Source organism: Solea senegalensis, linkage group LG18 (genome assembly GCF_019176455.1).
Source record: "Solea senegalensis isolate Sse05_10M linkage group LG18, IFAPA_SoseM_1, whole genome shotgun sequence".
NCBI classification, from domain to species: Eukaryota; Metazoa; Chordata; class Actinopteri; order Pleuronectiformes; family Soleidae; genus Solea; species Solea senegalensis.
Genome location: NC_058041.1, coordinates 16588791 through 16602042, shown reverse-complemented (window position 1 = coordinate 16602042; position 13252 = coordinate 16588791). Strand labels below are relative to the sequence as shown.

At 42.2% G+C, this 13252-nt stretch overlaps 2 protein-coding genes across 4 annotated transcripts in view; one reads left to right on the top strand and one right to left on the bottom strand.

Moving 5' to 3' along the window:
* The first annotated feature begins 622 nt into the window (after positions 1–622).
* Positions 623–11709, top strand: LOC122759715 (testicular acid phosphatase homolog). Its single transcript, XM_044014749.1, has 12 exons — positions 623–651; positions 3041–3147; positions 3739–3834; positions 5973–6059; positions 6846–7001; positions 7615–7713; positions 8516–8611; positions 9569–9701; positions 9859–9941; positions 10037–10143; positions 11185–11366; positions 11453–11709. Exons 1-12 carry the CDS (start codon positions 636–638, stop codon positions 11560–11562), a joined length of 1272 nt encoding a protein of 423 aa, XP_043870684.1. The 5' UTR covers positions 623–635; the 3' UTR covers positions 11563–11709.
* Positions 11703–13252, bottom strand: part of mybpc2b (myosin binding protein Cb) — a 27763-nt gene continuing 26213 nt past the window's right edge. For all 3 annotated transcript variants that reach the window (XM_044014743.1, XM_044014744.1, XM_044014745.1), the window contains 2 exons: positions 12286–12472; positions 11703–11853 (listed from right to left, as the gene is read on the bottom strand). In XM_044014743.1, the coding sequence (XP_043870678.1) occupies positions 11825–11853; positions 12286–12472 (216 nt within the window). In that variant the 3' untranslated portion in view covers positions 11703–11824. The remainder of the gene's footprint in view (positions 11854–12285; positions 12473–13252) is intronic.

Below are 13252 nucleotides of genomic sequence, written 5' to 3'. Positions count from 1 at the left end.
GGAGGTTTTACAACGGCACACAGTTCCCATAACATTTTAGCGATCAATAAAGTTGAATTGAATTGAATTGAAAAACAAAGCACTTGTCGCCCTCTAGCGGCCCACACGTAATCAAACACGCGCCATGAAGAGGACTGGACAGGTCTGTATGATGGCGAGCGAGAAGGGGAAGCGAAGTTTCTCCTCGTCCTCGTGGAGGTATTCACATCATTTTCAACTGGAGAGCAGAGGGAAAAACAACATTTCGGTAACTTGTAGACTGTGTCCCGGTTCAAAAAATACTTTCTACGGCGGAGAACAGCAACAACAATCTGCTGAAGCACCTGGAGAAGCGGACATGCTTCGACAAAGTTAGCAGCTAAGGTAGCTAACGCAGCATCCGAGACCGAGAGTCACAGCAGCGAGCACACGCCCACTCCACCCAAGCAGCAGCGGTTGGAGTTCGAAAGACGGACCCATAGCCGGGCACAACTTGATAAAACAATAGCACGGTAAGTTTAATTCTTTATTTGGATCTCTTTTAGCAATATCAGGCTATTATTCCAAGACTCCCATGGTTTACCCTCAGATGTGTAGTGGAAAACATGCGACCCATCTCCACAGTGGAGGACCTTGCTTTCAGACAGATCATCAACATGGTGTCGTGCACAGGTAATAATATTAATGATAATACTACTACTAATAATAATAATGATAATAATCAAATGGAACTTGCATGCAAGCAAAACATACATGTTGCTAGGACAACCGTCATTGTTTACCACGCCTCTTGATAGTTTGTAGTATTCAGAACTGAAATGATGGTTCGAGGGGAACTCAATCAATCAACCTTTATTTAATGAGAGCATTGGAAACACGTTTTACAGTAACACATTACTTTTTGGTTTAAGTTACTTTTTTTTACAAAGTGACTAGTAACTGTAACTAGTTACTATTTTTCAGTAACTAGCACAACACTGCTTCATATATGCTTCACGCGCATTAAACACTTACAGGAAACAGGAAACATCTTTCTTGAAAATGGCTGTTGTAGCTAGCACACATAACAGCAGGTGTTACATGGTCTTGAAAGTTGTACACACAGTTGCTCTTGTGATGACATGTATACACTGTGAACAGAACTGTAAGTAGTAGGTCGCCATGACTACAGTTGTTTAACATGGTCTGTTGTCGTTCTGTGAGATATGTACGTAGATGTAAATACTGCACGTAGATCAGATTAAATTACGATCATGAGAGCAGTAAAAATATGTGCTCTGTAGCTGTCGCTGAATTATTTGATTTGATTTTCCTTTTCATATAATTCCAGAGACAATTTTCTTATTTTCAAAGTTTTTGTGACTTCCTGGTACATGAGCATTACCTCCACTGTTCATGTGGGTAATGTGCAGGAGCATGCAGTGTTCTCATGTCCAATCAAGCATGTGTGATGTATGAGCTGGCATGATGCTGTGAACCCAGGTGAGATGGAGGAATAGGTGCTTTGTGGTAATTAGGGGGGAAAAGAGAATTTGAAGGACACTGACGGACTCCTCGTGTTTCTGGGCAGAGGGCGCACATGGCGTGTGATTTGTTTTCATGATGTTCTGTTGGAATGTTCAAGCTCGTAAACATATTTGTGTTTTCATCTGTGCCGTTTGTTCAGTGGCATGGTCCTGTAATAAAGGGCCATGCCACTCAATCTTTGGCTTTCAATCATTTTTGCTGCAGCGGTAAAGGTACAGGTGCAGATTAATAAGATTTAGCTAACTACAACGCAAAATGTTATGATTTCTTTGTGTTGTGTTATTTTATAATGAGATCACATTAAGTTCAAATGGCTCCGCTGTGTGTTCAGTAGGGTAACCAAGGCAGCAACTTCTGGTGACATAGAACACAGAAGAGTCATGTTACACTGACTGTACAATAGATCCTCTCCCACATAGGCTATATCAAATATGATGCTAATGCTAAATCGTCACACTCACTAATCCCATTGTGTCCCATAAAGCTGCTTTGATCCCAACACATAGTTACACGTGTGTCTAGTCAGGGAAATCACCACAGGCACTGTCATTTCAGAGTTAAACCCACAACAGATGACATGGCAAGTTATAATGAGTGTTTGTTGCCCTTGGCCAGTGTGTAAGTGAGAGTGTGTTTGTACACCGTTGTGAGAAGCCAGGTGGGCGTGTCCTAACCTAACCATTTTCTTTGACATAATATTGTCCATCGAAAAGCTTGAGGATATTTACAGAGGCGTGTGCCTTTGGATGTGGATTATTTTATCCTCAGGTGTAAAAGATGACTCAAGTATGCATAGCCAGGGTGTGCTGTCATGTCACTGCACAGCAAGGAGTGAGTGATTTGAAATGCAGTCCCCATATATCCCTGGGGAGGAAGGGAGGGAGGGAGGGAGAGAGAAAGAGAGAGAGAGAGAGAGACTAAAAGAGAGAGAGACGAGGTCAGACAGGAGGGCTATAAAAGCTCAGCCTCTTCACTGGAGCATTAACTTAACATGAGTGTGGCTATGAGTGGAGATTTGGGATGCACAGCAGTCTGCTAAAACATTAAATAAGAACAAGTATCCCGGGGTAAGTACACATGTTTATTTATATTTATGAGACACGACACTGACCCTACTATGGAAAGTGCATTGAAATAATGGATGAAACATTTTATTTTTCCTCTAAAAGACAAAACAACTTTTTCAACATCAACAGACATTTTTATTATTTTAAAATATCATTATAAAAATCATTTTCTGAGACTGGGTCAGGACCCACATATGGGTCACTGGACGTTTTTCTCGCCATTTACTTGATTAAATAACGCATAAATAAATGAGAGCTGCGATTCATTTATCATCTCTCGAAAAGGTGTTACAGAAACAGGAGTAAAGAGCGAGAACTATCCTGTACAGTAAATTGCTCTGGTAAACGGTTTATGTTGTAAACTGGGTAGCAATAGTTCTGTCTGTTAATAGAGTGGGAAACACCGCTGTAAAGTTGACATCATATCATGTTTATCATTCTTGACATGGCTTCCTTCCCTTCACCAGAGGAACAACAGCTTAAAAAGATGTGGAAGTTCCAGGAAAGTTTGCTCTTCTTGTTCCTTCTCTGTTGCGTCTGCTCTGAGTGTCGGGTGCTGAAGTTTGTTGTCGCCGTAAGTTTCCCCGATTTAACCCTAACAAACTAACTGATAATAAACCCAGTAGGTGTTATGTAATATACCTGACAGGATGTATTTGTTCAGTGTAATCTTATGTGTACAAGCTACTTTGGATCACACCATATGGTGTGATTGTGCTGAACATTGCTGCAGATCACTGTGTATTTGTCCATGTTTATGTGAACAAAGGCCCATCTTGTCACTTAAAGGCAGCCTTATGATCTCAGCTCCTGCGGTGTCAAGCATATCTCTGCCAGACACCGCAGCTCGGCATATTTTCTCTCACACTGTAGTTCAGCGACTGGATGATAACAATGATTGAGGGTTTTTTGCGTGACAATCACACGAGTGAAAACAGTCATTTTCAGCTTTTCAGACACCTTTTCACCGTTTCCTTATGTGTTGTCCCTGAATGTGTCATTTAATACGGATTTGTATTACGATTTACAATAGGATGGAGTCAGTGATTTTTGTCTTACCTGTGGTTCCTTTTAGACATTAACTTTATTACATTTGATTCTAATTTTAAAAGCACATTACATGTTCATCGCAATGACTTTAGTCTAATGTGTTTTAAATCTGAAGGTGTTCCGACATGGTGATCGATCGCCCATTGAGTCTTATCCCAGAGATCCTCATGGAGAGGGAGTGTGGGCCCAGGGGTTCGGACAGTTGACTGAGGTACTGTGTGTGTGTGTGTGTGTGTGTGTCTTGTATTCGTTACTCCTTTCAGACCTTTTCTGGCACAATTACTGATCTTGTCAAGACCAGTAGTCCTCATAGAGACCAAAAACTGGTCCTAATGAATGAATAAAAGTTGATTGAAAAGGATAGGTGTGTGAGCCTGTGCATGTGTGTGTGTGTGTGTTCATTTTCTGTTACTCCTTTTCTGTTATAAACAACAGCTTTTTACAAACCACTAGTCCTCAAAGAGACCAAAGCCTGGTTCTAATGAGCCAGAACCTTATTTCTGTATAAATGATTAAGGTGTGAGATTTGGTTAACAAAACAACAAAAATATGGTGTTTTGTGTTTAATTTGTTTAATCCATCAATAGATTTAACCGATGTCAGCTTCTCTTGACCTGGCCTGTGGGATGCTGAAGTACATATTTAAAATAAGAAATACATTTTACTTACATGAGCGAAATGATACAATGAATGTTTCCACAAGCTTTTAAGTCGAAATAAAAACTTTTATATAAACGTTTTATAGGGATAATGCAAGTTTTGTATCAGGTACTGACTAATTGTCAGCACTGACCTCTGGCACGCCACTGACATCCAGAACCAGCCTGAGACATGGACGGTGGGGACACTAGGGAAAAAGCTCCTCTCTTGGACATTCAAGAGAGGAGCAAAAGTTAAATACAGACATTTTGTTTTGAAAGTGATTTTTTTTTAAAAAAGAAGTCCCTGTAGGTTTGCGTATGGACAGAGACGGGGCATCAGTGAACAAATCACACCCAAGCAGAAACATCGCTGCGAGTCACAGAGCAGGAGAGTGAGCGTGCAGGTGATGTGCTGTTCTGACACTGAACAGACACAGCTGTCCTCACCAGTCTTGTAACCAAACCTACACCCTTGCCTGGACCTTCCTCCCCCGCTCTTCCCTGGCCTCTGGAAAACTGGCACAAAACGAGCCACGATCTGACTGAGACATAGTGCCTCTTTAAGTTAATGCACTCTTTTAGCACAGAAATGCAGTCGTTGCACATTAAACACCCCAGTTTGGTGCTTGTACTTTCTGGTAAAGAAGTAAAGAAATATTTCTCTGTCCATTCGCTCCGGAACTGATGGTCTTCTAAGTCAACTTTGTGTTGCTTTAACTCGGCGAAACCACAATGCAGTAACGTGAGCGTCTCTGACCTGTCTGGCCCAGAGCAGCGTGAAGAGCAGCGTGAGTGACTCGTGTTGCAGCCAATCACAGCGCAGCACCATGTTGCATGCGTGACGTGACGTACAGACGGACCCAAATCAGATGAGAGCCGTTGAGACTCGGTTGCTCTTCTTAAAAAGCTCATAGGTGAGTTTAATCATAAAGTCAGCTTCATTTAGGAAAATGAAGAAGGGCCGTTAGTTGAATAGGCCTGGTCTATAGTATCTTGAGAATATGTTTGCTTACCTACTTAATGTGGTGGAATAGCACTTCCTGTGTTGCCACAAGCAAAAAACTTTAGATTTTTTCTCTGGAATTTGGTTTCCAAACTTCAGTTTTCATTCACACACAATGAAGTAGTGAACATATGACTGACGTAAGCGAGGTAAGTCTTTGGTTCACTTACTAAAATCGATGTATCTGCTGGCAGCCATGTTTTCAGTGAGCGAGCCTCTGTCGCTCCCAAAATGACTTTGATTATGTGTCAGTACCTCATACAACTGCTCTTCAAAAAACAGACCTAGCACATTAAAGTAAATGTGTTTAATGTGACCCTAAGGGCCGGTCCACACGGAAAAGTCGAGGTGAATCTGCTAAAGTTTCTTTTAATGCATTTTAACCACACAAAAATGCTATAACAACCAATATGCTACTTTGGGAAATCAATGAGGCCATAGTCCCACCTCTATCTTGCACTTGCAGTCGCCATCACTCATTTTCTCCATCGTTGTCTTAGAATATAAAAATAAAGTTTGTACACAGCGCACTTGTGCCGTATGCACATGCTCATTGTCTTCTTCTCTGGTTTTGATGTGGCAGTGGTTGACGACATTTCCTGAAACGCCGCTGTATTTTTGGAAAACTTGACAGATTCTTTGCGTGACCTAAATCTGCCACAGACTTAACAGAAAACAAATGAACAACGGCACCTTTCCTTTCAGCTGGGCATGAAACAACAGTTTGAGCTGGGCAGGTTTCTGAGGAGGCGATATGGGAACTTTCTCAGTGAGGACTACAACAACAAAGAGGTGATAAACACAGTGCACTGAAGTCCCCTGTGAGCGTTTACTGTCACCTAATGCTGTTTTCATCATGTTTGCCCTCGCTCTAATATGTGAGCTCCAACCGAGCTCATGTGTGGCCACTAATGTCTGTAATCACTATAGGTTAAAGAGCATGACTCATGTTGGTGATAACACTGTCAATGCATTCTAACATGCAGACGCGTGTTTCTGCCTCTGAGCTGCAGCTGACGTCATTACGTAGATATGAGATATGGTTTCTCTTAATTTTTCTGCATTTTTTCACTCAATATTCAACTTTTTTCTTTCACTTTCTTCCTCGCCCCACCCCCCTTTTTTCAGCCCTCTCTCTCTCTCTCTCTCCCCCCCCTCTCTCTCTCGCTCTCTCTTAAATAACATGTAATTACCGTACACGTCATTGCCAATTTGTAGCTCAAGTCTCAATCAACTTGTGAGGCCATGGCAGGAGATAGAAATGATGCCTTCTTCTTACCTCATCAGCATGATTTAATGTGTACAAATACCTGACACGGGATGACAGAGGAGCAAAGCCTGATGTCAGACGAGATCACAACAAGATGTATGATTTCCCCCCTTCCCTCTCATCCATGTGGACCTTTCCTGACCCCCTCCCGCTCAGGGAAATCCTCAGTCATGATACACTAATCATAACCCTAGTGTGTTTTGCATCATTATTGAATAAAAACAGAGTTATGAGCATGCAACCTTCGTCATGTGATCCCAGCACATAGATGCCTTCTAATACCATGTTCCCTCAACACCAACTCACAGTTGTATGTGCGGAGCACCGACTACGACCGCACTTTGATGAGCGCTCAGGCCTGTCTCGCTGGATTGTTTCCCCCGACCAGACGGCCACCACCCATCGTGCCCCAGTTGCTGTGGCGGCCTGTTCCAGTGCACACTGTCCCCCGGGCTCAGGACAAGGTGGGCTGCTCACTCACTCTTACTGACTGTCCGCTGCTTTATCCTCTAGGTTCAGGGTCATGGGGGGGGGCTGGAGCCTGGACAGGTCCCCCAGTCCATCACGGAGACAAACAAAACATTCACTCTCACGTTCATTCTGGAGTGTCCAATCAACCTCTGCATGTTTTTGGACATTGGGAGGAAGGCGTCAGGTCCACATGTTTGTGATTTATGATGCATTTATGGTGTGCAACTGTGAATACTTCCACACACACTGATTTTTTAGATGCTGTGATGTTGTGACTATCCTATCCTCCATTTTCACAGCAATACAACATAACATCACTGTCTTTTTTTCTTCTTTTTTTTTGATGGGCCTAGAGGGCATTCAAAGGCCATCCAAGGCCAAATGTCCTCTGATGGACTATCATAATATTATTTTAAACAGATAAAGAGTAACCTATTCAAGTTCACTTGAGTCTCTCACCACGTTTCCACCTCACACCTGAAGTCAGTACACTGAAATACTGTTTTAAAGTGTGAAACGAACATATAATTGTGCCCAGAAGAGCTGCAGTACCCGCAGTAAACTATTTCCCATGCTGCTTTGCGTTTTCTTTTTTACTTTCTCAAGCTGTTGAAGTCTCCAGGCAAAGACTGTCCTAAGTTCAGAGCGTTGATGACAGACACCTTTAATAGCGAGCTGTACCAGAGGTTTCTGAGGACTCACCAGGTAAGAGCACAGACAAATACACTGTAACCACTGAGCATCTGTTCAGTGACGTAAAGGCTGTACTCGCAGCGCTGTTTGTGTCAAACTTTCCCATGAGTCATGTGTTCGCCACTGAAACCTTGTCTGTGTAGTTTCAGGATTATGTTTTTCGAAAGGAGCTGTGAATAATCCTTTTCCTCACCTCAGCTACATCTCCTCTGCATATCAATGCCTTCATGTAACTGACACTTTGAGATATAAGTGTGCATAAAACAGTTAAATACAGTATACACTTACAGCTGCTGGTGCCAGTGTTCTCGGCACCTTCAGTGGATGTGTCTGTTATGCCGTAGACATCGTGTCCTCTCAGTCACTTTTTCTCAGGCACGGCGACTCCAGTGCCGACAAGAAGCTGCACGGTGCAATTTCTCTCACATTCGCAGACACTAATTAACAGTTAGGTTGAATTAGATTAGGAATTACAATTAAAATGTTTTAATTAAACAGAGTCCCATGTGCTGCCTCTGAAGGTGTGGTTTGAGATCAGGATGTAGTCTTTTGGAGTGAATGTTACCGCCCTCTGCTGGCGACACAGCACCTGCACATTTGCAAAGAACCAACATGGTGCAATTAATCATTGCCTCTGATCATAGCCTAGTAAACTTTAATTTCATATGAAATGATGCAGCTCAATGTGTGGAATTTAATTCATCATCCTTCACGTTCAGTGGGAGATATCTCATTTGAGCATCTGCAAAAACAACCACAGACACGTTTGATTAACATGATGATATAATTCTTCTTTTTCCTCCACCACTCTCAGGTCTTTGTGCAGAGACTCTCCAACCACACAGGCTACCCCGTCTCTAAACTGATTGGTAAAAAAATATGGCGGGTCTATGACACACTTACCTGTCAGGTAAACAAATATCGCACACCGTGACTGTTTGTGTAGCGGCTACGTTCCGTGTGCTTGACGAAAGCTTTAGGTAGTCGCACAACAAGACGGTCAAAGGAGAATAACTTTTACTTGTCACACTGTCCTCATTGGCATTCATTTGACACTTGATGCCATGCCTGATGCAACCCTCTCCTTTTACTCAGGTTTACTCCAGCACCAGGAGTACACTCATACACCCCAGTGGTTAGATCTATGTAGTCATTTTGGGGTTAATTGTCCAGGAAATCATTGGCATATACTGAAGCAGTGTTTCTCTCTATTTTATAAAAATAGGGACTCAACTTTTAAAGAAGACAACCCCCTGTGACCCAGTCCAGAATATAAAGTGTGATAAGAACAAATTTGTGCCCTAAGATAAAGTTTCAGATTATCTGTACTGCCATATCTGTTAGTTAATACTCTTTTGAAGAGGTAAACCGGCCATTTTCAAGACAGCTATGTGTCATTTTATTTATGGTACTAAACCATTTACACATACATCTTGTGTAAAAGTGGGAATAACTGGTCTAGCATAGCCAGTGTAGATTAAGAATCGATTTCAAATCATTTTGTGATCAAATAAAATTGAGACCTGCACTGATACTATCAACAGCCACAAAGAAAAGCGCTTTCTCCAGCACATGCACAGAGGGACGGGGAGGCAGTGCGAGGGTGGAAACAGCGTTTTTATAAACCTAGTCAGACATGAACAGGACAACATATTGGACTGATGACTGAAGCATAGTGGGCTGGGTGGATTCTAGGCCAGGCTGAATACACTTATTTACACTTGTAAAATGAGCATCTGTTCTCTTCAGACCACAGCTAAAAATAGGTGGGACACCGGAAACGATGAAATACAGGCTGTTGTGATTCATATGTTGTATAATGTGATTATTAGCATGACGTGGTTTTAAATTGTTTTGTTTTGTGCAGAGGAGGCATAACTTGACACTCCCACACTGGGCCTCCCGAGATGTTCTGGACACCTTGAAGGGAATAGCCTCCTTTGAGGTCATGTACGGCATCGTCAGTCACAAGAGGAAAGAGAAGGCCAGGCTCTCGGGAGGTGGGGAATCACGTTACATTTAAAGAACTGTTGTGACGAACCCTCTGTATATTTAATGTTGTGACTGCTGGCCGAGGCTCAGATGCTCAGTGAGTCTGACCGGGTTGTGGGGGTGGTGTGCGGGAGAATTTCACCTGCGCTGTTTTTAATTGACCAGGAGTCCTACTGAGCGCCATCCTGGGGAATTTCTCCCGGATCGTAGAGCAAGGCAGCCCTCTCAAGTTCATCATGTACTCCGCTGTAAGCTCAGTGTTGGGACACACATTTATAATCTACTGCTTCACACACTGTCTCTCCCCGCTGCTTACGGCAGTGACTTTTATTACTCACTCCAGCACGACTCGACACTCATCACCCTCCAGGCAGCACTGGACGTCTACAATGGCCTTCTTCCACCTTACGCTGCCTGTCAGCTCTTTGAGTTCTACCAGGAGTATGATGGGTAATGATTAACGTCACTCTTCTGTTGGGTTAAGGCCTGTACATACTCGAGAACAGAGAAATGTGTTCTCTCTCCCAGGGCTGGGAGAAAAGAATGACGTCAATATTTCCCTCGTTTGGGAGTAATTGCAGCTTGTTCTCGACACATCATCTGGTGTGGTGTCCATCAACTACTGTGTGATAAATTTGAAATTTGAAGTGGGCTTGGTTAATACAGAAATGTTTTTATTCCCTATGAGGAATTTCCAAGAGTTCTGCATTTAAGTATGAAATGTCCAGGCCAGAACTAACTTTAAAAATAACACGTCTCTGTTCTTGAGGAGTACGTACAGGCCTTTACTCAAAATGTATGCATCAAATGATAGGAGTCAGGGAGGAGAGGAGCTTTAGAAGAAAAAACAGAGCTGGAGGTTTTTTGCAACTCATTTGAGGAGCATTCAAATGAGCTTGTCTCAACAATGTGTGTTCATTATTAGTAACTGTTGTGTACATGGGCCCCGTCATGAAAGCTTGCACTGCGGCCTGTCAATACTACTTTACGCCAATATCACACAACAATGTGTCCAATCAGAAACCAGAGCTGCACAAAAAGGTGGTCCTTTCTGCTTGTGAGGGAGGGAAATGCTAACGGCAGTAACATGTGGCATTGAACTGTTAAACTACACCAAACCATTTCTGTTTTCACTTCTCACAAATCCACGACTTTACTCAGACCTTTGACATAACATCTACCAAAACGTTGCGTGCACTGCAAGAGCACATTTATCAACGCTGGAGTATGTTGTATAATCATTTCATTTCTTGTCCCCGTTAATGACTACATGAAAATGGCTTGATAGAGCACAAATGCCACAAGGTGTCATAGGACTGCTATTTTCCATTGGCTATGTTGTCTGCGATGTTGATATAGTCAGACCTCTGCAACACTTCAATGTGTTTTTAAGGAATTAAGACAATTTGATCTTGAGGAATACTCACCTTCTCAACAAGAATGCCCACACAATTGCGTCCACTCATTGTCTTCATCCTTATAATTCCCCAGATCCTATTCTCTGGAGCTTTACTACCGCAACGACTCCTGGAGGGAAGCCTACAACAATAATTTGCCAGGATGTAAAGGTCTGAGCCCCTGCCCTCTGTCCTTGTTCAACGAGCTGGTGCGGGACGTGGTGCCACAGGACTGGGAGGCTGAGTGTGGGTTCAGGGTAAAATGGTCAGGCACAGGTGATGAGGATTATGTTTGTGGGGCTAATGATGTCATTCTGTCATCGTATTTACATTTACTTAAGTAGGATTATCATCTCCCACAGGTGTCCTCACAGCTCTTGCGGTGGCTGTGGGTCTGCTGGCAGTGGCGCTGTTGTTCAGCATAGGAGTTGCAATCCACAGGAGGAGAGCACACTACTCCAGGGAGGTGTAAATTCAATGTGCCAAAACATACAGTTCCTGCTCCGCTTTAGAAGCAGCTTGCTTTTGTTTGTGTGTGTGTGTGTGTTACATGTTCATCAATGGTAATGAAAATGATTAAATGTAGAAATAAAATGTCTTAGAAACCAACAATTGTTAATGTCAGGCATTGCTACATTTTATTAGATTCACTATTGACAGTGTGAACTCTACATAGTGACATTCACTGTTATTCCACTGTTTGGTTCATTTCACATTCTTTGCTGTTCGGCTTCTCACTTCTTGTCCTGTTGTTCTGTGTAAACTGTGGGAAAAAAAACATGACAGATGATGAGTGTGCATAAGGTGCATTTCCATGCAAAGTTAATGGGAGGTTAGTGTATTGCTGGCCTCATACATAGGCTCCTCCTGAGCAAGTATATATATATATATATATATATATATATATATATATATATATTTATTAATATGTGTGTACATATACATATATATTTTTATATATATATATATGTGTGTATATATATATATATATACATACTGTATATATGTGTATATGTATATATATATATATATATGTATGTATGTATATATATATGTATGTATATATATAGATATATGTATGTATATATATAATAAGAACCAAACCAAAGTACCTTGGCTTGGTGTAATTCGACAAATTCAATTATTGGCAGAATCATTACCGCCATTTCATCCCAACCTTTGCCTGTGTTCTTACCTCGGACGTCCAGCTTACACTCCACTTCATCCTTGCCCAGGTCGTTGACAGCCATGCAGGAGTATTTGCCTCCATCAAAGGTGCTTGGCTTACGAATGTTGAGGGTCAGCACACCTTGGTTGTTCTGCATCAAGTATTTGGGATCTTCACCAATGATCATTCTGTTCTTCATCCAGACAATCTTAGGCTAAGATATGAAAAAAAAACAACCAGTTACTTTAGATATAATTATACTTTCTTGTGTCTTTGTGACTGGCTGTCTGTGAAGGTTCTCATTGACCCAGTTCATAGTCATTTTCAGGGGTTAGCTGTAGGCAACTGGACTGGCTTGAGATAGATTTCGAAGATTCAAGAGGCTTCCCTAGAACCTAGGAGTTTACTGTTCGGGGGACTCAATAGATTTTTGAATGAAGCAGTCAGCACAAATTTTCAGCTGTAGGCAACTGGACTTGCTTGAGTTGAGGCTTCTTCAGTTCTGAAGGTGAGGTGAATTCTTTGAGTCCCTCAAACAGCAAACTTCGGATTTCCTTCCTCTGTGAGTCAGTCAGAGGATAAACATTAGGGATGCAGAACCGAACCATAAAAAAAACGAACTGTTCCGGGGGTGTGACCCGCAAAATTCCGGTACATTAAATATGTCTATAGATTCTGCATGGACTGGATTATGTGTGCGTTACTGTGTTTATACAGGACTTCTTTTTTTCCCACGTTCGCAAACACAATATGAGCTGCCCAATTCACTGTCACGATCGGAATGACGCGTCACAACAACGTGAGGGTCAGTGGAAATGAAATGGAAGCCAAACAATGCTACGTTAGTGTCAGTGGAGGAGAAAATCAAATATTAAATCCCTGTGTGACTCCATGAGTGCCAACTGGGGCAGTGACGGAGCAGATAAAACACAGACGGAAGGAAACAAGTTCACTTTCCCACAAATTCAGACGAAAGGTATTGGGCTGTTCATAG

Excerpts from the sequence above, each read along its gene's own strand:
- LOC122759715 (XM_044014749.1), top strand. Across the intron at positions 3,148-3,738 it reads TGCTGAAGTTTGTTGTCGCC|GTGTTCCGACATGGTGATCG; the intron begins GTAAGTTTCCCC and ends TTAAATCTGAAG. Across the intron at positions 8,612-9,568 it reads ATGACACACTTACCTGTCAG|AGGAGGCATAACTTGACACT; the intron begins GTAAACAAATAT and ends TGTTTTGTGCAG.